This window comes from Ursus maritimus, unplaced genomic scaffold (genome assembly GCF_017311325.1).
Source record: "Ursus maritimus isolate PB19 unplaced genomic scaffold, ASM1731132v1 scaffold_17, whole genome shotgun sequence".
Lineage (NCBI taxonomy): Eukaryota > Metazoa > Chordata > Mammalia > Carnivora > Ursidae > Ursus > Ursus maritimus.
In genome coordinates, this window is record NW_024424119.1 from 26,899,791 (window position 1) to 26,921,120 (window position 21,330).

Below are 21,330 nucleotides of genomic sequence, written 5' to 3' on the forward strand. Positions count from 1 at the left end.
TAGCCTCCTAACAAGACACTTGGTGGGAGTATCTTTACATCCTTCTGAGCCTTGTACAAACTAGATTTTTCATATATACTTGTAACTGACAGGTCAAATTGAAAAACAAAAACAAAGTATTAAGTCTAACTTAAAAATAAGCAGAAAATACATTGCCTCTGACACAAGCATGTTGGATAACCTCTCATTACACAAATCTCAGTGATCCCTTTTCTCATATCTTAGTTACATACAGTTGTTTCAGTTGCTCTGACCAGTTTGGGTCAGTGAACTTGAAAGCTAAGCTGTTAGCAAATTCAGAAAATGTCATCTAGATCTCAAAAGAACCAAAACGTTACTTCTCTGCTCTGTCCCCTCCCCTTCAGAATTTAATCCTTCAGGAGCTATGATCACCTTACAAATTATAAGTGTCTTTTTATTAAAAGCAGCCCAGGCTTCAGGAAACATCTTTGGGAATATATAATGCTCTTTGGTCACCATATTGAATGAGTTCTATAATCTCTGTCATCCAAGAAGGGACCTCCTGTGGCTAGGCTTCAGGGGTGACTCATACTCTCAGGGAGGTCTCTACCCTCCAGAACACTCACCGAGATCATCACCTCTAAAGGCTTTGCTTAAAACCCCAAACAGCACGGAAGAATTTCCTCTCCAACTCTATCACCTCTACCATTTTCCCAAAACCTAGGCATGTAGTCTTGGACTTGGGTTCAGAGATCCTCATCAGTGTTATTTATAAAACAAAAAGCTGGACATACCCAAAATATCCTATAACATGAAAATGAAATATAACTTGCATTTTTTAATAGCAATCATGTAAGAAATACATTAAATGTTGTTTGAAGTGAACAGACTACATCACAAAGTAGTATATAAGGTGGAATCCTGTAATTCCAATTTGAAAAATACACTGTGTCTACAGTGTACTTGCTTCTTTATGTATTCTACATTTTCTGTGAACATGTTTTACTATTATCAGAAAATAACTTACTTTATTTTTTTTTTAAAAGATTTTATTTATTCGACAGGATAGAGACAGCCAGCGAGAGAGGGAACACAAGCAGGGGGAGTGGGAGAGGAAAAAGCAGGCTCATAGCGGAGGAGCCTGATGTGGGGCTCGATCCCAGAACGCCGGGATCACGCCCTGAGCCGAAGGCAGACGCTTAACCGCTGTGCCACCCAGGCGCCCCTAGAAAATAACTTACTTTAATGCTTACTTCCGGTTTATTATAAATGCTGCACTTTAGAAAAACTAAAGGAGTTAACACCAAATAAACTATAATACTTTTAGTAAACTTTATTGTAAAGAAAAAAATACATCATTATTTCATAATGATTTTTCTCACCCAGAAGAACATGGGTGGCAATTAGTAACATTTTTATAAAAATATTTTATTTAGGACTTTAATAAGACAATTTATGTACATTCACATTTTGTCTTCTGAACGTTTAATGGGGAGAGGTTCCCCTGAAAAATTTTTCCCCAGGAAACCCACTGTCTCTTGGGTCAAATGACCCGTTAAAAATTCCACCTAACTTTCTGCCAATCTGGAGAAGATCTGTTTTCTTTGATCTGCTGTCATGTGTTCACAAGCTTCTAAAATGTTTGCCAGAATTAAGGTCTGCTGAATGGTTTTTGCCTTAACCCATATTCTTCCATTCATCCCAAATACTATCTCCAGTGGGTAGAGTTTTCCCACTTCTTGTAGGATTTCACAGTCTGGAGCCAGAAGCCTGGTGAGGAGATGGAAAGTAAATTTAATAAAGTGGTAGGGTGTGACCTGACTCTCCTTTAAAAGAATACTCCTAGTTTCTGGACAGTTCTCCATAGTTATTAAAAAACCTACCAACATCATCCAGGAACAAGGCACATGACATTTGCTGCCCCCTTTCATCCAAGCACACTTAGCCATATACCACAGGTCACAACAGTGGGTTATATGCTCTACAAAGAAATAACTCCCTGTGTCACCAACTTTACAAAAAATGTATAAAGTTCTACCACTTATACTGTCAGAGCACTTTATTCCTAGGCTTTAGAATCATAGTTTTTTTTTTTTTTTTTTTTTTTTTATCTATGGTGGTAAAAGAACAGTTTAAGCTTATTTTCCTGACCATATAAATTATTCCCTGGTATTAAATTTAGTACTTGGAGAGAAGCATTGACTTTCAAACCACAAGGGTGCTGGTTGGTTAATAACATGTTTGTCTTCAACTAATAGTCCAAATCTGCAGAATAAGTAACAGAGAGACATGCAACACCGAGCTCTGAGACTCAGGGGCTCTAGGAGTAAAGCTCTTTAACAGGCCACAGCTCTGGGTAGGTAAAGGTCTAAACACCTAACAGAATCTAACTCTGGAAACTATTAATTCTACCAGGACAGAATAGCAGGAGCCTTATGTGAATGTATTCATAAGCTTTTAGTGCACATCAGCCTACCTGCATTCGGCCCCCATTACTAGAAAAATCTGGTCATTTTGTACAATTGTAAATTGTATCTATATTCAAATGACTTAGAAGGAGGAAATGCCAGTTTTCATATTTGGATTTGAGTATATCAGCTACAAGGAACAGACTTTCTGGGAGAGAAGCCTAGATTCCATACATATCAACACAAAAACTACACCACCAGATACATGGTGAATTTACTGTATTCACATGAAGAGAGAATGGGACTAAATACATGAGTTTATAACTCTGCTAAAAATGGACACTGATTTTTAACTTTGAGGATATTCAGACATTGTTGCAAGAATCCAAATCCCAAAGATGAGTCAGCTTTCCAAGAAGGTATAACTATAAAAGAAGATAGGTGAGCCAGAAGGCATCAGGACTTACTTTCTAATTAAGCCCAAAGTCACTTTAAAAAGCAGACCGTCCTGTCCGATCACCCCCATTCCACTGGCTCGTCCACAGCTGTCAATACAGACCATTTCTGGTTCCATATCTTTATTAGCAACCACAAATTGGCCATAGATGAGATCTCCAACCTAAAATGATAATTCAAAAACAGTTCATTTCAACAAATCATTCTTTTATTTTTTTAAGATTTTATTTATTTATTTTAGAGAGTGAGTGCATGAGCAGAGGGGAGAGGGAGAGGGAGAAGCAGACTCCCCACTGAGCAGGAGCCCGACGTGGGGCTCAATCCCAGGACCCTGGGATCATGACCTAAGCCAAAGGCAGACGCTTAACTGACTGAGCCACCCAGGTGCCCCTCAACAAATCATTCTATAGGTGCCTCCGGTTCTTTCTCATGGGCAGCAATGCCAGCCATCTATATTTCTGGGGCTAACAAACCAATTATCCTCCAGAATACCCACAGTCACTCCGGAGTTGAGTCTTTAAAAAGGCAACATTAAGGGACACCTGGCTGGCTCAGTCTGTTAAGCATGTGCCTTTGGCTCAGGTCATGATCATGGGGTTCTGGGATCGAGTCCCACATCGGGCTCCTCGCTCAGCAGGGAGCCTGCTTCTCCCTCTGCCTGCCACTCTTCCTGCTTGTGCTCGCTCTCTGACAAATAAAATCTTTAAAAAAAAAAAGGCAACGTTAAGATGTGTACCCTCCTCAGACTGAGAGCTATCTCAAAGACAACATCCTCTAGGATTACACCATCTGATACACTAGCCATTACCCCCATGTAGTTATTTAAACTTAGAGTTAAATTAATTAAAGTTAGATATTTAAAATTCAGTTCCTCAATTGCAATAGCCATATTTCAAGTGGTCAACAGCTACATGTGGCTAGTGGCTACCATACTAGTCAGTGCGGATGTAAAACACCAGCATCATCACAGAAAGTTCTAGTAGATAGCACTATCCTAGGGAATTACAGAAGACTGGAAACTCTTGGCATGCAAATTATGCAAAGCAAAATGAACAATGGTACTTTACTGATACTTCATGCAAGACTTACTTAAAAACCTCAGATGGGGCACCAGTGGCTCAGTCAGTGAAATGTCCAACTCTTGATTTTGGTTCAAGGTATGATCTCAGGGTTGTGAGACTCCACCCTCAGTGTGGGGTCTGCTTGAGATTCTCTCCCCCCCCAAATAAAGAAATCTTTAAAAAAAAAAAACTCAGAGTTGAACTTCAAAATGATGAAACAAAGGGAATGAGGAAAGAGAACTTGTTCTGTTGTGTATCTACTATTCCTTGATGACTAGCAACTAAAGAGAAACAAAAACATTCTTTGCATTTCAAGAGCATTTGGTCTTGGTGGGCAGTGGGGATGTACATATAAATAACAAAGTTCATTTAAGACTTTGTAGGTGCTAAAGTTACAAGAAAGGTGACTGTAGACGGATGGTTTGACAGAGGTGGTGGTGCTTAGCCTGGGTCTCAAAAAATGAGCATGTGTATCATAGGCTAAGGGGATAGAGCAATCCAGATAGAGGGGACAGCATGAGCAAAGATGCCAGGGCAGGGACTTATGAATTCAGTCGTACTACTGAATAGTTGGGGGGGGGATTCAAGCATATAATTATAGATGAGGGAAGACTTCTGGAGTATAATGCCAATGAAATCTGTAGGCTCTAAAGATTTTTTTTTTTTTTTTTGAGAAAGGGGAGCATGTGAGGCTGTCAGCTCTCAAAAGCCCAGATGGAAGGACAAAAGTGTACAGGCAGGGATGTTAATGAGGAAGTCACTGACCAAGTCTGGTCAAAAGTAGCTAAGATCTGGGGGTGCCTGGGTGGCTCAGTCGGTTAAGCAGCTGCCTTTGGCTCAGGTCATGACCTCAGGGTCCTCTCCCCCTGCTCGTGCTCACACACACTCTCTCTCTGAAATAAATAAAATTAAAAAAAAAAAAAGGAGGTAGCTAAGGTCTGAACTTGCAAAAGGAAGATATACATGGATGAATGAGCAGAACATCTGAGATAGAAACAAACAGGATCAGTAAAGATTAAGCAACTAAAGACAAATGAAATGTTAGTGAGAAGGGGGAAAGAAACCACCAAATTTCTGGATGGACAAAGTGCGGCTACGCTACCTGAAAAGCCCAAATCGAAAACCTGAGGTAACAAGACTGCTCCTCTGTCAGCTCCAAGAAGAGATTGTTAGGAAACAGAGATGTGACTGAAGTTGTGAGATGCCAGTCCCAGGACTTAACAATCAGGCTGCATGGCTGGCTGATATGGCGATTTGCACTACTTACCCTTCCTTCCTCCCCAAACCTATGGCTTACTTCCTTGTCCAGTGGATACGGACATTACAGGTAACAATAGAGAGAACAGATATAACCTTTCAACTCAGTAGAGATGAAACAGCCCCCAATATAGCAAATGTAAAGTAAGTATGTGACTCTGGCCCCAGAGCTGGAGCACTGGGAGGAACTCCTGGAGCCTGAAGTGATTACACAGATGCTGAGAGATTAACCCACCAAACTAAGAAAATAGGTCATGCTTAGGAGATTATTCAGGTAGTCTTCTGGATATTTTTATGCTTTTCTTATTTTTGAAACCAAAGGCTCCCACCATTACCTGCACATTTGGTCTGTTTCTTTTAGTTGCACCTTCAAATGCCAAGTAAGACAAAGATGCTGGCTCACTCCCTCCAACATCAACTTTGAATATATCTCCAGATTTAGCTGTCACTATGCCGATCACATGGTCTCCTTTCACTGGGACATACTACGAAAGAAAACAGAATGAAACAATAGCCATAAATGACAATCATTTCCAAGATATCTTGGAAGATGTCTTCAGTAAGTCCTTAGTGGTTACTTTACTGTCATTAGAGTTTAGAAACTATTTTGAAATTCAAGTGTACAAATTAACACAAATCAACAAATTTGATCATATGTTACTCTCAGTAAAACAATCACATCATAAACTCTCTTTACAGCTTCTAATGGTCTGTTCATCTGAGTCAGTATCCATCCCATACATCTTGTATCCTTATCTGGAAGTCCCTAGAGCTTCTGCCGGGATAGTAAGTCCAAGGGTACAAGGGATCCTACAACCAAGGAAGGCTATTTCATTGTTAAGACAGTAAAGTCCTTACTTGTTCTAAGAGAAATTTAACTCCCTGGAACATCCACTCATTGAGCTTGGATTTCTGCCCTTTGGGACTCCAAACGATATGCCTAGTGTTCCCTGGCCTTTGAGATTTTGAAGGCAATTTAAGACTATGTCTTACAATCCTTAAACTCTTATACGTCAAGATTTCCAGTCTCCTTTCTCTCCTGGTCGCCATTCTCAGGCCACGTTTCATTTGTTCACAGTGCTCTAAAGGGGATGCAGAGGTTGGGCACAAGACTATGGTGGCTCTAGACTAGCATTAACAGAGGAGGTCCAGGGCCCCATCCCTGCCTCTTCCCAGAGCGAAGATTTCACTCTCACGGCCATATCACCTTTCCGGAGTCCCAACTCACCCGTTTCTGCTGTGAGTCCACCCAGTAAACGCCACCGCCGCTGCTGCCGCCGGGCTCCTTGTGACGGAGGCGGCCGCACTTGGTGACCAGCAGGCGGTCGCCACAGCGCCGCAAGCCCGGGCCGCACACAACGCGCCCCCGGGAGCGCGTCCCCGCATTCAGGCGCAGCGGTCGCTCCCCAGCACCTCCTGGGCCTTCAGCGTCCTCCTGCTCGGGCAGCAGCAGTTCCTCACCCGGGAGCACCACCTGATCTAGCACAGTGCGCGCCGCCCGCGCCCTGTCTCCCGCAAGGGATTCGGCCACAACACCCAACGCCTCAGCCATACCGGGAGCCACCAAACGCAATTTTCACCTTCCGCTTCCGGTTCCGCGTCCACTCGCCAGCCGGCACTAGGCTTTCCGTTTCCGGTAGTAGCGGTCTATTTGAATTGAACCTACGTCTATGAAACCTGATCACTGTGTTCTGGGGTCCTGCCAAGGTGGCTGTGATTATAACCCTCGCCCGTCACCCATCTTGCAATCTTTCTGCAGAACAGTAGGAAAAACACGGCTTAAGTCGATGGCAGATTCCTCACATTCGCTGTTTCGGGTTGCATCACAGGATACTAAGACGCTCCCACCTATGGTTCCGTGGGAACCTTGAGGACTGAGCAGAGGGGCTTCGGATTGATCCTCTCCTTCCGACTCCGCCCTCAAAGGGAAAAGTATTTTTCTTTTTCAAAATAAAACCTTTTTTGGTGGTAGCTAGAGAAGATATCTGTTCACATTGTGGGAAACAAAGAGAAGAGTACAAAGGAAATAAAACATATTAGTCTTTGGCCCCATTTGTCTCCTGCTAGGCTGTGAGCTAGTTCTCACTTTGTAGCCCAGGGTCTAGCACCTAGATAGGTAGTACCTGGTGGATGAATGCATAGTAACATTTTGGTGTGTGTTTCTTCCCTTTTCCCCCTGAAAATATACACATACACATGAGCATTTCCACATAATTGAGCTATCCCTACATGGCCTGGGGAAATCAGTAACCGCAATTAAATCCTTGCGGATACATTCCCTGAAGCACACTAGTTGCCCAGGTGAGAAGCAGCTGAATTCCAAATCCATAGCACATCAGGACTGCTCTTACTTGAAATCACTGTTTCCTCTGTACACCAGCATCTCCAGTTAGTGCTTGGTCAGATTCCCCAGAAAGGTTGGGTGCTTCTGGGGAATGGGAGGGCTTGGCTTTGCCTATCTCTTTGAGGCATTGGCTTCCAACTTGAATTTTTAGATTTGGGGGACGTTTTAAGATGGATCATCTCTAACTTACCTTCCAAATTTGGCAAAATGCTGGCGAGCCAACTGGGTAAAAGAGTCTTTTTTTTTTTTTAATTTTACTTATTTATTTGACAGAGAGAGACAGCCAGCGAGAGAGGGAACACAAGCAGGGGGAGTGGGAGAGGAAGAAGCCAGCTCCCAGCGGAGGAGCCTGATGTGGGGCTTGATCCCAGGACTCTGGAATCACGCCCTGAGCTGAAGGCAGACGCTTAAGGACTGAGCCACCCAGGCGCCCCTGGGTAAAAGAGTCTTAAGAGGACAAATGAAATGTAGCTTTTGTTATTGTTGTTTTTAACAATTTTTAAAAGGATTTTATTTATTTATTTGAGACAGATACACAGAGAGCATGAGCAGGGGGAGAGGCAGAGAATGAGGGAGAAACAGACTCCCGGCTGCAGCAGGAGCCCAATGCGTGGCTCAATCCCAGGATGCTGGGATCATGACCTGAGCTGAAGGCAGGCGCTTAACCATCGAGCCACCCAGGCACCCCTAGCTTTTATTGTTTTGCAGTCAGATTGTTGCAGGAGCTTATCTTGATAAATTACCCTGGCAGGAAGGATGGTGCAGATTTTTTCCCCCTCCTCCCCACTCCCACCCAGCTCTAGAGGACCTGCAACCACTAGGTATTCAATGACCAAGACCGCCTGAATCGTGGCTGGCCCAAGGCCATGCCCAAAGAGTGCTCAATGGCCTCTGGTCTGGGCCAAGCAGAGAAAAGTCGGGAAATGATCCCAGGATTGTCCCTCGCGCACCACATGCTGCTAGAGAAGTCTTTGGAAAAAAGTGGGCCCAAAGCTGGCTAAGGAGGCCTTTAAAGCCCACCACCTTTTGCGAGTGGCACGTGGGTACCTCCTGGCTCACTCCAAGTCGACAGAAAAAAACCAACGCCCAGGGGCGTGCAGACGCCTGAAGACCGGAAGCTGTGGCCGGAAGGGGCCGGCCTCAGCTCCTCGTGGGTGGGGCCCTCCCCAGGGGTGGGCCCAGGAGGCGGGGCGCGGGGGAAGACCTCCTTTACTTTGAGCCGCGTGCCCTCAAGTCAGTGCTTCGCCGCTTCGGTGCCCAGCGGCAGCTGGTGAGTAAAGCGCACGGCCGGGGTTGGCGTGGCGGGCAGGGCCTGGGGATTGCGGAGGTCCGCCAGCGTGCGGGTGAGTGGGGAGCCGAGGCCTCCGGCGAGTGTGTGGAGGCCTTAACGCTCCTTGCTGCGGCCATGGACTTCAGCGACATGCGGTTCAGCCTTGGGGTCAGCTTGGGTTGCGGTTATGAAGTTCGCGTTTCCAGACCGCACGTTCTGCCGTTTCTTGATGCAGAAGTGGCCGTGGGGCTGGGGAATGCAGAGGATGCTGGGCCCGGGCAGTTAATGCAGGCCTTCCTGGGTGAAGAGCAAGCTTAGCTGTCGGCCCCCCACCTCAGGGCTTCCCAGCAGGTCGGCCCAGGTGGAATAGGCCCATTCCTTGTTTGGGGGTGGCCCGCTTGGAGCCGGAGCTGTAAGGGTGGTTCTGCCCTCGATTGCTTGTGTTGTACACCTCCCCACTTCAGGATTTTCTTCCACAAAATTACCAAATTGATCTTTAGAAAGGTTGGGCCGGACCATAGCCTTCCAGATGATTTCCCAAAACTACTTCTTTAGAAATCTTGGCGACTTGAGAAGCTGGCAAAGTAGCATTTCATGGTTGCTTTTCTTTGTTGACTGGTGAAATTGGGCAGTTTTGTTTAGCTTTTGGGTCCACGCTGGGCGGTGGCTTGAACTAGATCCTGAGATCAAGACCTGAACCAAGGGTGCCTGGGTGGCTCAGTCGTTTAAGCCTCCAACTCTTGGTTGTGGCTTAGGTCATGATCTCGGGATCCTGGAATCGAACCCTGCCTAGAGCTCCCTGCTCAGCGGGGAGTCTGCTTCTCCTTCTGCCTCCCCCCACCCTGCCCTTCCCCCCCTTCCCGCTAGTGCACGCTCTGTCTCTCAAATAAATAAATAAAATCTTAAAAAAAAAAAAAAAGACCTGAGTTGAGATTAAAGGTTGGGCACCCAATCTACTGAGCCACCGAGACGGGGTTGGGAGGGTTGCTTTTTCCTGTCAATCAACAACTCTAGTTGAGCATTTGCTCTGAGCCAGGAAGTGAGCCGAGGAGTCAGCCGAATCATGGTCCCTGCCCTGGGGGAGTTTGCTGTCTCCACATGAAAATATCAAGGGTTAGGGTGGCTGTAGCAACCTGATTAGGGTGTCAGTCCTAAGGGTAGAGAGGATGAAATGGTTACCACTCTGTGGGGAGGAAGGCCTCAGGATAGGTGTCCCAAAGAATGTGATATTTGAGTGAACCTTTAAGATTTTTTTTAGTCTTTTTCAAATTACAAATGAATTACATGCTGATTTAGATACAGAAATTGAGAGGCCACGTAAGTATTGCTAGTGTCTTTATTCAAGTAAAGAATTTAAATGTAAATGCTTACAATTATCACTTACAAGTAAGTCTGCTTGCTACCAGTGTTTTTAATCACAAATAATCATGGCAAGTAAAAGCTAAAGAGAGCTTTAAAGAGTATAAGAATAGCAGTTGTAGGGAACAGCCATGCCTAGTGGTGAGATAGCACATCTGAGGAAGTCTCTTCCTGCTGTCCAGGACTGACTGAGACCTTGTTGGAGAGGACATGGTCATGGCTCATTAAATAGTAAGAAGTCACTGGGAACCTGTGCCAGTGGAACTTGCTTAGAAATCCACCCTCCAGGGGCACCTGGGTGGCTCAGTTGATTAAGCGTGCGGCTCAGGTCATGATCTTGGGGTCCTGGGATCAGCCCCAAGTCCAGCTCTGCACTCAGCAGGGAGTCTGCTTCTCCCCTCTCTGTCTCTGCCCCTGCCCTCCCCCCCTCTTGTGCGTGCACTCTCGCTCTCTCGCTCTCTCTCTAAAATAAATAAATCTTGAAAAGAAATCCACTCTTCAGACCTTGCTGGCACTACTAGGGTTCTGGGGAAAGCTGTTCCTGGGGGAGTGTCTCCTGGAAGCCTCTGTTACAAAACTGCTTGATACGGTGCTAGGGAAAACTGCTGGCTGCTGGGTGCTTCTGGCCACCAAGATAAGCAGGAGCAGATGCTGGAGAAGCTTCCATGCTGCAGCAGCATACCAGAATGAACACTGGAACTGGTAAGCAAAACCGATTCCTCCTGAAATGCTTCTTCAGGGCCTTCTCCCTACAGAATTTGTCTTTATGTTAGATAGCAAAGAAAAAATGTTTTAAAGACCCAGATCCATTTTCTCAGAGCAGTAAGGGTGAGTTTAGAGCATTGTGTCAGTGCACTGGTAACCGGCTCATGGTCTCATGAAGTTGTGAGATCAACAGACTTGTCAGTAACAACAATAAGGTAGAGTCTGCCCAGGCCCAGATGGCTTCACTGACAAATTCTACCAAACATTTAAAGAATACCCATTCTTCAAAGATTCTTTCCAAAAAGAAAAAAAAAATAGAAGAGGAAGGAACACATACCAACTCATTCTGTATGAGGCCAGGATTACCCTGGTATCGAAACCAAAGATACCACTGGAAAAGAAAACTACAGATTAATATCCCTTATAAATATAGACACAAAATCCTCAACAAAATACAAGCAAACTGAATCCTGCCTTATATAAAAAGGATTACACACCATGACCAAATGGGATTTATTCTAGGAATAAACATTTGAAATCAATTAGCATACCATACCAAAGGACAAAAACCACATTATCATCTGAATAGATACAGAAAAAGTATTTTAAAAAGTTCAACACCCTGTCATGAGAAAACATTCAATAAACTAGGATTAGAAAGGAACCCCCTCAACCTAACAAAGAGCATCTACAAAAACCCACAGCTGACATCATACTGAGTGGTGAAAGACTGAAAGCTGTCTCCCTAAGATCAGGAAGACAAGGATGTCTGCTCTCCACTTCCGTTCAACATCGTACTGGAGGTTCTATCTGAAACAGTTCAGCAGAAAAAAAAACAAAAGGTATCCAGACTGGAAAGGAAGAAGTAAAACTATTTCTATTTGCAGGTGATATCCGGTATGTAGAAAACTGTAAGGAATCCATTAAAAAAAAGCTGTTAGAACTAACAGATGAGTTCGGCAAGGTTGCTACATTCAAGAACAATATACAAAAATCAATTGCATTTCTATATACTTGGACAACTGATATTAAGACAGTTCCATTTACAGTAGCATCAAGGAGAATAAAACATTTGGGAATAAATTTAACAAAAATACTAAACTTAAACTCTGGGAATTATAAAACATTGAAAGAAATTACATATCTTAATAATTGGAAAGGTACCTCATATTCATGGGTCAGAAGATTTAATATTGTTAGGATAATAGTACTCCCCAAATTAATATACAGATTCAAAGTAATTCCTGTCAAAATCCCTACTATCTTCATTGCAGAAATTGACAAACTGATCTTAAAATTAATATGGTATGGGCAGAAAATATGAACAGACACTTTTCCAATGAACACATACAAATGGCTAACAGACACATGAAAAAATGTTCAAAATCATTAGCCATCAGGGAAATTCAAATCAAAACCACATTGAGATACCACCTTATGCCAGTTAGAATGGCAACAATTGACAAGGCAGGAAACAACAAATGTTGGAGAGGATGTGGAGAAAGGGGATCCCTCTTACACTGTTGGTGGGAATGCAAGTTGGTACAACCACTTTGGAAAACAGTGTGAAGGTCCCTTAAAAAGTTAAAAATTGAGCTACCCTATGATCTAGCAATTGCGCTACTGGGTATTTACCCCAAAGATATAGACGTAGTGAAGAGAAGGGCCATATGCACCCCAATGTTCATAGCAGCATTGTCTACAGTAGCTAAATCATGGAAGGAGCCGAGATGCCCTTCAACAGATGACTGGATTAAGAAGACGTGGTCCATATATACAATGGAATATTACTCAGCCATCAAAAAGAACGATTTCTCAATATTTGCTGCAACATGGGTGGGACTGGAGGAGATAATGCTAAGTGAAATAAGTCAAGCAGAGAAAGACATATGGTTTCACTCATTTATGGAACATAAGAAGTAGGAAGATCGGTAGGAGAAGAAAGGGAAGAAGAAAGGGGGGGGTAAACAGAAGGGGGAATGAACCATGAGAGACTATGGACTCCGGGAAACAAACTGAGGGCATCAGAGGGGAGGGTGCTGGGGGAATGGGATAGGCTGGTGATGGGTATTGAGGGGGGCATGTTTTGCATGGTGCACTGGGTGTTATACGCAAGTAATGAATCATGGAACTTTACATCAAAAACTAGGGGTGTACTGTATGGTGACTAACAATAAAAAATATTATTAAAAAAAATAAATAAAAAATAAAATAAAATTAATATGGAAATTCAAGAGATCCAGAATAGCAAAAACAAGTAAACAGACAAAAAACTTGAGAATCAGAACAAAGTTAGAGAACTTACACTTCTGATTTTAAATCCTACTATAAGGCATTTTAAATCCTACTATAAGGCTTTCAGTAATCAAGACAGTACTGGCATAAGGATAGACACAGATCAAGGAAAAAAATTCAGAACACAGATGTAAACCCTCACATTTGCGAGCAACTGATTTTTGATAAGGGTGCTGAGACAGTTCTGTGAGGAAAGAAAAATATTTCAACAAACGGTGTTGGGACAACTGGATATCCACATACATAATGATGAGTAAACTCTTAGAAGAAAACATATAAGTTTTTGTGACCTTGGATTTGGCAGTGGTTTCTTAGATATGTTACCACCAGAAGCACAAACACCCAAAGGAAAAAAAATTGGACTTTATTAACATTAGAAACTTGTGCTTCAAAGGCACCATTAAGAAAGTGAACACAGGGGCACCTGGGTGGTGCAGTTGGTTAAGTGTCCAGCTCTTGGTTTCAGCTCAGGTTGTGATTTGGGGACCTGGGATAGAGCCCCGCATTGGGCTCAGGGAGAAGTACTCGTAACTGCCTCTCCGTCTGCACCCCCAGCATGCTTCTCCCCTCACCTTAAAATAAATGTTTTTTAAAAATTGAACAGAGAACCCACTGAATGGGAGAAAATATTTGAAAATAATGTATCTGATAAGGGATATGTATCTAGAATATATAAGCAACACCCGCAGCTCAATAATAGACAAGTGGCCCATTTTAAAAATGGGCAAAGGATCCAAACTGACATTTCTGCAGAGAAAATATATGAATGGCCAATAAGCACATGAAAAGGTGCTTCATGTTATTAGTCCAGGAAATGCAAACTAAAACCACAGTGATAGAGTATTTTGCCCCCACTAGGATGGCTATCATCAAAAAGATAATAACAAGTGGTGGTGGTGATGTGGAGAAATTAGAACCCTCACTGGTGGGAGTGTAAAATGATACAGGCACTTTGGAAAAGTTTGACAGCTCTTCAAAAAGTTAAACATAGAGGTACCATATAACATGACAGTTCACCACCAAGGATATACCCAAAAGAATTGAAAGCCTGTGTCTACACAAAAACTGTGTGTGAATGTTCATAGCAGAATTATTCGTAATAGCCAAAAAGCACAAAAAATGTAAATGACCATCAGCTGACAAATGGGGAAACAAAATCCCCATCTATTTAAGGGGATATTATTCAATCCCTAAAAAAGAACAAAAGGTATTGATAAGTGCTACAACTTGGTTGAACCTAGAACACAGTATGCTAACTGAAAGTAACCATGTACACTAAGGATTATATGAGTGTATGTTTTTTGTTTTATTTTTAAGTTTATATGGTAGGACCATTTCACTCCTGACTACATTGTTTTCTTTGAGTTACAGAAGGCTCCCTGACTGAAATGACACACTTACTTTCTTGGTTGTTCTCTCTGATTCTTCTTGTCAAAGCTCTGTCTCAAGTATTGGGAAACCAAGCAATCATGCCACATGGAAACTGAAACTGAGAGTTAGTCCTGGTGCTTCAGGGGACCTCTGCAGCAGGATCCTGGAAACTCTGCCATGGACAAGTCTCGGCTGCTCTTTTGTCCTTTTCTTTTTGTCTGTCTGCATCTCTCCCTACCACCAGCTTTATTCCTTACCCTCCACCCTGAATTTTTTCTCTCCCTCATGACTGCTTACTCATGATTTCTCTCTCACTCCTATGGTGTGCTCATGACCATCGTGACTCCGGCGGCCTTGCCTTGCTTCGCTTCGTACTTTTCAGCCCAAACTCTCCCTGCCAGCTAACTGACTTCTTATTTCTCAGTTCAACGCCCAAAGAGTATGAATCTATGTGTGGATAGAGCTTTTTGGCCTGGGAGCCTCATGGATCAGTGGCCCAATCCTAGTTAATGGGTGGGGGAAGCTGAAATTAAAAAGATACAAAAGCCTTTACCTTTCTCTTCAGCACGATGTACAGCGGTGAGGTGTCAGATGTGAAGGTCAGGCATGTGGGCTGCTACAGTAGACAGGACCCATCCAGGGTTCCTAAAAGGTGTGAGGGGAGTTGTCCAAAATTCTCTGTGGGTCTAGTATTGAATATGTAAGCAAATGTCAATTGATAGATTTGCAAGTGTACCCCAATATCCTTGAATCGCACCCTTATTTTAAACCTGTAACATCTCATTTAATATATAGTATATACTAAGAGCAAGGCTCTATTTTAAGAGCTTTATATGTATTAACTCATTAAATCCTTATAACAACTCTGTGAATTTGATATTCTTATTATCTATACTTTATAGATGAAGCTGGGGGACCTGCCTCTTCTCACACATTTGCTAAGTCGGGGTTGGACCCAGGCTGTCTGATTACACTATCTTTCATAGGTAACCTGACCGCACTGAGCTTTCAGAAAAGTACCCCTCTTAGAACTCTGTGTGGTAAAAGGCACGAAGGGGCTCCCCATTCAAATTTATGTGTTTGTTTCCCATTCTTCATTTAGAATATTGTTAGTTTTTGATATTTTTTAGTTAGTTTTTTTTTTCCCAAGAGACAGGACTACAAAGTAGGAAGAACACAGACTTTGGAATCAGACAGTTCTGAACTTCAATCCAGGCTCAAACATTTATCTGACCTATTGCAAATAATGTTACCTGGGCCACCATGCCCTCATGTTGCCTACCTACGTCAGACACTACCAGCTGATTACAGTATTGTTTCTTATTGAGCCCAGAATCCTTTTCATGATTGCTCAAGCCAGGGAGTTTGTAATCAGCGGGAATTGTGCCAGGAGGTGAAACCTATTTGCCATCTCTTTCCTTTAGGCCCAGGTGTACAGACTAGCCACCCAAGCCAGTCCTTCAGGAGCCCCCCAAACCTCTCTCTCTTTCCTTTCAGTCTCATCTTCACTTTGTGACAAATAGCTTTTGGGAAAAGTTGCCTTGGTGACCCTGAACTTGCGCCTTTATGAGATTCAGCAGGAAGAGAAGTCCAAACCCATCAGCCGTTACCCCATTCCCTACGAGAAGGACCTGCCTTTTGACATTGTAGAGCTCACAGAGGAGGTAGAAAAGAAGGTGAGATCGTCCCCTTATGCAGGGGGTCAGTCCATGCAGGCCGTGTCGGCTGCAGTGGAATCCCTGGAACTGGTTGCCCTAGTCTGCCCAAGATTTCCTGTGAACAGACCCTTCCTTTGGGGTCTCGTTGTATCCCAGTCAGAAGGACATGCTTTTTTCCTCTTAGGGACAGGCTCTTATGTTCTGGGACCCTTCCCTGTCACTCAGCCTTCTGCACACTTGTGAGGTTTGTTTCTAGTTTCCTTTAGCACTATAATATGGTGTGGAGATAGAACCACTGAGATACATGCTAGCTGCTTAAACAAGTGTGAGAGGTACCTTGCTTCTTCCTATAATTACGTGTTGGAAAATAAGAAAAATTAAGTGAGCAGAAAATTCAAAAATAATAATTATCTGATTCCACCTAGGTCAGGCAGTATAAGCATTTTGATGTGTTTTCTTCCTTATTTTCTTGTATACATATACATGTAACATTTTTTTAAGTTGATTTACTTAAGTAATCTCTACACCCAGTGTGGGGCTTGAACTCACAACCCCCAGATCAAGAGTCACATACTCTTACGACTGAGTCAGCCAGGCACCCCTATACGTGTAACTTTTTTTTTTTTTTTAAAGATTTTATTTATTTATTTGACAGAGATAGAGACAGCCAGCGAGAGAGGGAACACAAGCAGGGGGAGTGGGAGAGGAAGAAGCAGGCTCATAGCGGAGGAGCCTGATGTGGGGCTTGATCCCAGAACGCCGGGATCACGCCCTGAGCCGAAGGCAGACGCTTAACCGCTGTGCCACCCAGGCGCCCCCATGTAACTTTTTTTTAATGAAATTGTGTTATCATGGACATTTTCCAGGTCAAAGCATCAATGTAATTAGTGACTGCGTAATATAGTATTGTATAATAGAGATATTTTAATTCATTTCAACACTCTCTCAATCTCAGACATTTAGAACTTGTAACAGATATCTGTACATTTATCTTTTTGAACATCCCTGAATTATTTCCTTGGGTACTTTCTAAAGCTGGTGCTCTAGGCTGCCAAATTATAAGACCCTTCTTTGAGCATAGACATTTGCTATAAGCTTTTGTTTTTCAAACTTGGTGGTAAACTTAAGACGATTTTTTTCCAAACAAAATCTTGAATGGAAATCCATTATATAAAAAAGATAAAAATCCAACTGCTCTGGTGGGAAAGGTTTGGAGCCCTCAGCCTCTCCCTCAGTGCCATTTTCACCTGTCCATACCTCTCCACTTCCCCACCACTTCCCTAATCCCTGCTCTTGGCTGATAGACATGGTTCTTTATGTCTTCTGGCCCAGTAATAAATTGTTAGCATCTGTTATCAGAGTGCTTTCAACTACAGGTAACAGAAAACCCAATCCAGTTCATGTAACTGTAAGGACAGTTCAGTGTCCCATATAACAGATCCAGAGACAGGGTGATTCCTGGGTTGTTTAATCCAGTGGCTAAGTGATACAACAGGATGAGGTTCTTAGCATCTTTTGGTTCTGTCTTTCTTGGTGTGATGACTCTGGGCTCACACTTGTCCCCTCCTGGTCACTAGATGGCTATAGCAGCAGTAAACATCACATCCTTCCACAACTCGTGGAAGGGGTTAGGAGAGTGCACCTCTTCCTCATATTCTTTCTGGAGAAGAAAGCCCCTAGCTGATTTCCCCTCCTTTCTTATTGGGCAGGATGGTGTCACATGACCATTCCTAGACCAATCACTAAGAATTGGAATAGAATAACCATAATTGGTTTAGACCAATCAGGATTCACCCACTAGGGTTGGAGAAGGACTTAACCTTCCCTGAAACAGGTGGCAATCTGATATCTGAACAATACCTAGGTGCTTTTGTCATGGGAGGAGGGGAGAAATGGCTGCTGGATAGCAGCCACTAGTTGTCTGCCATAACATCCCATTAGGAAATATACTGAAAACCCAAAGTCCTCTTACTTTTGGTATGGTCTTGTTCTAGTCATTCAGCCTCTCTGGGCCTTACTTTCGTTATTTGTAAACTGGGGATAGTGATATCTGCCTTAACTACCTTACAGAGTTGTGGAGAAGGATGTATGAAAGAACTTTACAAAGTACTTTACTAATATCAAGGCTTCTTCTTAATTTAATTCTTAGAAATAAATGAGCATCAGGTGCCTGGGTGGCTTAGTCGGTTAAGTGTCCGACTCTTAATCTTAACTCAGGTCTTGATCTTAGGGTCATGAGTTCAAGCCCCACGTTGGGCTCCATGCTGGGTGTGGAGCCTACTTTAAAAAAAGAAGAAGAAGGAAATGAGTACCACCAGGCCGTCTGTGTAAAGGTAGGAAATCAGTAAAACCTTAATTCTAAGAAGTGTCTTTTGATTTAGTTATAACATTCACTGTCTGAATTTCATAAAATGACTTCTCCAAAAAATTACACATACCTTTAGAAGTAACACTGTAAGTTAGTTGTAAATACCCTAAAAGGTGAAGAAGGTATGTGTGGGTTGTACTTCGACACCAAGGGTGTGGCCTTCCTATGATTGTATCTGGCATTCAGCTGACAGTATAGTGACTACCAGCTAATGATTACCTATTCCGCTTTTAATTTTCATTTTACATTTCCCTGGTGTTTCTTCTGCTCTGCAGACAGGATTTTTACCAAATGTATTTAAAGTGTTGTCTCACTGGCCATTGGAATTCAGAGCCTTCTTTGCTTATTACAATGCCATCTACACAAAGAAACAGGTAAATAGAAAAACAATGCTAAATCATTCTTGGATGGGCTCCAGATGCCTGCTTGCTAGAGTTCCTTCCCACATAGTTCGAGACTGTGGAGCTAGGGAGACGTTAAGAAAGAGTAGTTTGCTGAGACATCCTCTAGATTCTGAATTTAATTATATAATTATAGATACTGAACCGAAATAAATTAGGTAATGACCGTCGCTCATCTTTCTTACTTTGGGCTTAACAGCCCTCTGGCTCCATATAACCCCCTGAATAAAGTTCAGGGACTTCAGCCTGGCAATCATAGGTTTCTTACTTAGTATTCACGTTAGGTTGCTGTTTTCCAGACCCAAAGATACAATTGGTTTAAACAAGATATATATTTTTTCTCTTTCTCACCTAATAGTCCCCATGTGAGCTGCTAAGGGCCAGTTTAGTGTTGCTTACTGTCTGGGATTGCCCTTGCCGACGTGCTCATGCTAACTCGCCACTGCTCCCAGCAGAAAGAGAAGGAAGGGGCATTTGTGGGTACACATTCCTTTCCCTTAGGGTCATGACATGGAAGTCACACACATCACTTCTGTCTGCATCCCACTGGCCAGAATTTCATCACACTTAGCCGTAAGGGAAGCTGTGTGGCCACGTGCCTGGCTAAAATGAAGGGATTCTGGTACTGAAAAGGAGATAGGAGGTACTGGGAGACAGTGTGTCACAGCGACTCTCTTGTGGCCTGAGACCAGCCTGTCTTCCCAGCCTCATTTCCCTCAGCCCCTGTGTGTGCGTTGGAATCAAAGTGAATCAAATTTTACTCTGAAGCATTCAGGTCTCATGATTTACCCACTCTTTACCTTTGTTGTTCACCCTCTGCTATGCCCCTGAGATGCCTTTTCTCCTGTCCATGCTTTGTGAATCTGATTTTTCCTTCAAAGTCCATCTCACCTGCCTTTACTTAAAACGGACTCTTCCTCCCGTGACCTCCCACAGCATCCTTTATCCTTTTCCAGTGGCATCCAGAGTGCTGTCTGCCTTACCTTTCCACAGCTTCCACAGCTTCTCTGTCCTGGTGGGAAGAGACAGATCTCGTGTTCACATCTGAGTTGTGCCATAGGTGATGCATGTGAACAAAGTACTTAGATGTCTCAAAGCCTTGGATTCCTCACTAGTAAAATGGTATTTTTTTAAAAAAGATTTTATTTATTTATGTATTTATTTATTTGAAAGACAGAGAGAAGGAGCAGGGGGAGGGGGCGAGGGGAGAGGGAGAAGCAGGCTCCCCCACTGAGCAGGGAGCCTGATATGGGACTCAGTCCTAGAACCCTGGGATCGTGACCTGAGCTGAAGGCAGAGCTTAACCGACTGAGCCACCCAGGAGCCCCATAAAATGGTATTAACACCCACTCTGCAGTGCTGGTACAAGGTTGAAATAAGATTACATATGTAAAGTTCTCAGAATGGTACCAGGTTCCAAAATGAAATCCTTCCTCTCCTGCCTCTCCCAACGCTGTGTAGTATGTCCTCTGAGGTTAGGAAGTCTCTTTTCCCTCCTCTTTTGAAAGTGTTAGTCTAGTACCTGATGGGCCTCCGAAAATGTTTCTGGAACTTTAACTTTAGTAATATATTCAATACCTATTTTCTGAGCAACCACTGTATGTCAGGCACTCCTCTGGGGATATGATGCTGAACAAGTCAGAAAAATTTCTAGAGAGGAGAAATTTCTAGAGAGGAGACATTTTAGAGAGGAGAAAAGAACGAACAACTAAACAATAAAAGAATAGGTTAACTTCAGAAGTGTTAAGTATTATGAAGAAAATAAAATAGGGTAGTTGGTAGCAAGAGACTGGGAATGAATGCATAATGAAGGGATAGGTGAGAAGGTAGGCACCTCTGTTGCTAACGTATGGCTGAACTTGTCTTCTGAGGTTCTTCTGAGCTGCTATCCAAGGCTTATGGACAGGTCTCCTCTCTTCTTCCTCCGTAGGCCAGCTCCGCAGAGCTGCCAAGGAACTCACCATTGTGGTGACCAGCCTGGCCAACAGGTGCCCATACAGCATGGTTGTCCACAGTGCCCAGTACAGGGTCTACTCGAAGAACCCAGTGCTTTCTGACCAGGTTGGTGCCCACCTCCCCTGTGCCAATTTCAGGTTTTCTTCATACCTAAGGAAAGGGAAAGGTCCAAGCCGCTACATGGTGCAGGGAACACCTCCCTCTCCCTCTACAGCTCTTCCCATTGCTTGAGTTCCCTCCCATTCCCATCACTATGCCCACATGCTTCTGTGTGTACAAGATGTTTGGGACTAGGGGTTAGCTGAACAGCAGCTTTGTGCCACACCTGATCCTGGGTACATGGCATATATTCTCTCAAATGCATACAGCTTTCCAAGTTGAGCCTTATTAATAACCATTTTATCCTTGAGGTTCAGTCCCATTTTCAAAGCTTGCACTCTTTTCTGCTACATTATATTAC

General features: G+C 43.3%; 1 protein-coding gene across 1 annotated transcript; it reads right to left on the bottom strand.

The window, feature by feature from the left end:
- Nucleotides 1–1,281: 1,281 nt before the first annotated feature.
- On the bottom strand, nt 1,282–6,748 carry EXOSC3 (exosome component 3). The gene is made up of 4 exons (XM_008707842.2): nt 6,372–6,748; nt 5,479–5,628; nt 2,837–2,988; nt 1,282–1,731 (listed from the first exon to the last, which is right to left on the bottom strand). Exons 1-4 carry the CDS (start codon nt 6,693–6,695, stop codon nt 1,530–1,532), a joined length of 828 nt encoding a protein of 275 aa, XP_008706064.2. The 5' UTR covers nt 6,696–6,748; the 3' UTR covers nt 1,282–1,529.
- Nucleotides 6,749–21,330: the final 14,582 nt, after the last annotated feature.